Genomic DNA, 3,492 nt, shown 5'->3' with positions numbered 1-3,492 from the left:
TTTCTCTGTAATTGCAAAAGCACTATTTCCACTTTCTATTCAGTCGAATGCAAGGTTATCAAGTTGAAATCTCATCGTTCCCAGAGTTGCACCCTGTTCTGCTGATATTTCTGACTTTTCTTCGCTGTTGCTGAAATATTACAGAGTTTCTATGTTTTAATGTCCTTTCGAACAAATATACGCATGGAGCAGGTGTATCAAGGCGACTACACTGGAGTTATTGCCCAGCTGATGGGGAGATGTCACCGAAAGTTGACATGGAATTGATCAATCTCGCGCCCATCATAAGTACTGCTCAGTTCACTCCACTGTGTTCGATGTTAAGAATTCACCTTTAACATTGAAGCACCAAATGAGCAAATCATTGCGAAATGTCACATTCCCTTTTCTACTGCTATAAGTTTAATAAAAATGATGATATTTCAGTTTTCCCTGCGATAAAATCCATCAAATTCAACCTAGTTAGTCACTATGTCAGTGAAACCACTCCCTGGGATAGTGAAGCTCATATCACTGCAGCTCGGATTCACATACAATAACGAAATAAAGGCATATTTTTGCCGTGAGTATTCCATGGAGAAATAGTTGTAACCACTTCACTTTGCAGAACTAAAAATTGTTTATAAAAACATGGTGACTAATATGATTGCAACACTTCGTGAACCCACTGGAGGATAGGCACTGGTATTAATAAGATCCGGGTTGGGCTGCTTACTGCACTCAGAACTCCACTCCAACCGCCAGTTTATTGTCAACACTGCGGCTTTTTAAGCATGGGACGTGCTCCAATTCTGTATGTCAATGAAGTCACTTATCCGATTCTGGCGGCGTTTGGTATCCCCGGTAAGTCTTAATTGGACTGATGTCTTTTTGATAGGTTCCAGCAAGTCATTGCGGTGATGGTTTCTTTCTTTCTCGTTTAACAGCAATGTGAATTGCAATTAATATTGCAAAGATATTCAAAATTCATTACAGGAACGTGACCATACACAAATTGACGGGCAGGAAACAGACTAGAATGCAATTTACATAGATGCCCGAAGCTTGGATAACTACAGGTGGTTTGTAACAGCATTGAAAAAGAGGAATGAGTATTGGTAATGGTGAAATGAGCAACGAATATTGAAGTAATTAAATTGGTTCGAGGCTGACGTTGCTATATTGGAAGAATGGGGATCTCACATCAGCAGCGCAGGGTGTCTTGATGGAGATAGCAAGAGTTAAAGATGAAGATGGTTGTTTTCAATAGCAGAGAGCAAACTACGATGTATCCGGCATATTTGGTGTTGCAGGGGTGGGCAGGGGATGTGCAGGGAGCAGCATTCAACCAAGTGAGACTGAAGAATGAAAGAATGGTAGGGCCAACTGAAGGAGTTTCAGGAAACCTTACTTTGATCTGATATGATCAGTGGACACTTAAAACATTGCGTGATTGCTTTTAAATTGAACTAATATGACAAATTCGTCGCTAAACCTCTAATTGTGAGAAATAGAACATATTCGAAACCTCGGGCATGTGGTATATATGTGAGAATAATTGTTTCAGAACTACGGTCGTTATGAAATCTTTGAAATTCATCATCAGCTTTGTTGAACAAGATTAATCCTGAAACATGAAAGCATTGCACGGATGTTGCCTCACGTTATGAGAGTTTCCAGAATTTACCGTTCACGTTTTTGTAGGGAAAATAAATATCCTTGAAGTTACAGAAAGATCAATTTGAATTAAAAGTTGACGAAGTATATTTCAATTATAAAATCCTTATATAATCCGTCGAACTGAGCACGACTCTGTTAATACGACTCATCGGCCAGTGTGATAGACGGGCTGAGCTCCTGGAATTCCATTTAAACATTATCTGTCTATATGCCTTTGTGCTTTCTCTCCATCACTGCCAACGGACTATGCAGCCTTAATGTTACATTAGTACTTCTGTTTAAATATTAATTTCGCTGTGTCTTTCTGTTTTCACCAGTTAATCTGCTGACGGCTGCGATTTTCTACCGGGGAAAGTGCGGTCTGTCCAGAGGAATGACGCGTTACATGATGGCGATGACGATCTCCGACCTGTTCGTTCTCATATTCCACGTGTTACTGCAAAAGATCTACATTTACTATCACCCTCATTCCTTCCTGACCCGCAGCACAGTGTGTCCATCTAATATTTACCTGCGAATCGTTACGTTGGATTATTCCGTCTGGTTAACAGTGTCTTTTACCTTTGACCGCTTTGTCAGCATTTCTTGCCCGAAACTGAGACTCAGGTATTGTACGGAGAGGACGGCCGCCGTGATTGCTGTGTCCTTGTGCGTGCTGAGCTGCTTAAAATATATTCCTTTTCACTTCATGTACGAACCACACTATGTCGTGGAAAAAGTGAACTATGGATGTCAGCCTATCTTCGATTATTTTACTTTCATTTGGTGGGTGGTTTTCTCCTGGATTTGTAGCACCTCTGTCTCCTTAATTCCATTTGTTCTGATCGTAGTCCTGAACGGGCTGACGATCAGGAACATTATAGCGTCTACTAGGGTCCGACGACGCCTGAAGGGGCATGATGGAAATGACAGTGAGATGGAGAGTCGGCGCAAGTCCATCGTCTTACTCTTCACTGTGTCCGGTACTTACATACTGATGTGGACTACGGAAACTATCACCTTCATCTGCACTCGAATCACAGTTAATTACTTGGACGGAAATCTCACAAGCCCCTCTTTTATCGCCAATGAGGTAGGGGTCTTACTGATGCTCTTCAGCTCCTGCGTCAACACGTGGATCTATGGAATGACCCAGAGGAAGTTCAGGCAGGAGGTGAAGAACACGCTTCATTGTTTAACTCTGTCTGTTGTTGATCCGATGCCACTGACGCAGCTGCGGACCTATAGCCGGAGGACGAATATGACGTTGTCGTTCACATAACTGCTTCACAATTTGGAGCCAGGTTATGCTTTTCGCCCTTGCAAATCGATGCATTGAACAGGATTCTTCGTAGAAACAGATTTTACACGTTTTGGACAATGCTACTTCTTAATATATGAATTTTAAAAACAAAAACTTAAAGAATTATATCGTTATGGGTGTGTTATATGTTCCAACAAATTAAGAGAAATGTGCCGGGCATCTTTATTTTCTCAAACTCGTCTATGTTCTTACTTCAACCACCAAAGGAAAACAAAATAACGTTTGACTCTGTATGTAATAACGTGTTACATGTTACCGATATTGATTTAAGATAATTGCTTGATTGTCCTGTGTTCCGTACCGATAATTATGTTCACTCAACCAGTGCCCTGAATCGTTTTCTTTTATATTAAAGATCATGATCCTGTTCTTTTCTGACTAAGCATTCTGTCTGCAATCATCTATTTCCGTGGTAACGTAATTTTAACTGTCTCGGAGTGTTCAAGTATAGTTTTGCCTGGCCGCAACTGATCTGATCGTGATGAATCTGACATCTGCAATCGGCTAATCGTCGGATCATTCGACTGAAT

The 3,492-nt window shown here is 41.0% G+C and overlaps 1 protein-coding gene across 1 annotated transcript; it reads left to right on the top strand.

The window, feature by feature from the left end:
• Positions 1-773: 773 nt before the first annotated feature.
• LOC132394791 (probable G-protein coupled receptor 139) lies at positions 774-2,920 on the top strand. Its single transcript, XM_059971198.1, has 2 exons — positions 774-843; positions 1,977-2,920. The coding sequence occupies exons 1-2, from the start codon at positions 774-776 to the stop codon at positions 2,918-2,920; spliced, it is 1,014 nt and encodes a 337-aa protein (XP_059827181.1).
• The last annotated feature ends 572 nt before the right edge of the window (positions 2,921-3,492 follow it).

The sequence above is a fragment of the Hypanus sabinus genome, chromosome 5 (genome assembly GCF_030144855.1).
Source record: "Hypanus sabinus isolate sHypSab1 chromosome 5, sHypSab1.hap1, whole genome shotgun sequence".
Taxonomy (NCBI): Eukaryota; Metazoa; Chordata; class Chondrichthyes; order Myliobatiformes; family Dasyatidae; genus Hypanus; species Hypanus sabinus.
Note: the sequence above shows the minus strand (reverse complement) of the source record. Positions and strands in the feature narration are given on the sequence as shown.

Excerpts from the sequence above, each read along its gene's own strand:
- LOC132394791 (XM_059971198.1), top strand. The coding sequence starts at position 774 with ATGGGACGTGCTCCAATTCTGTATGTCAATGAAGTCACTTATCCGATT. Across the intron at positions 844-1,976 it reads GGCGGCGTTTGGTATCCCCG|TTAATCTGCTGACGGCTGCG; the intron begins GTAAGTCTTAAT and ends TGTTTTCACCAG.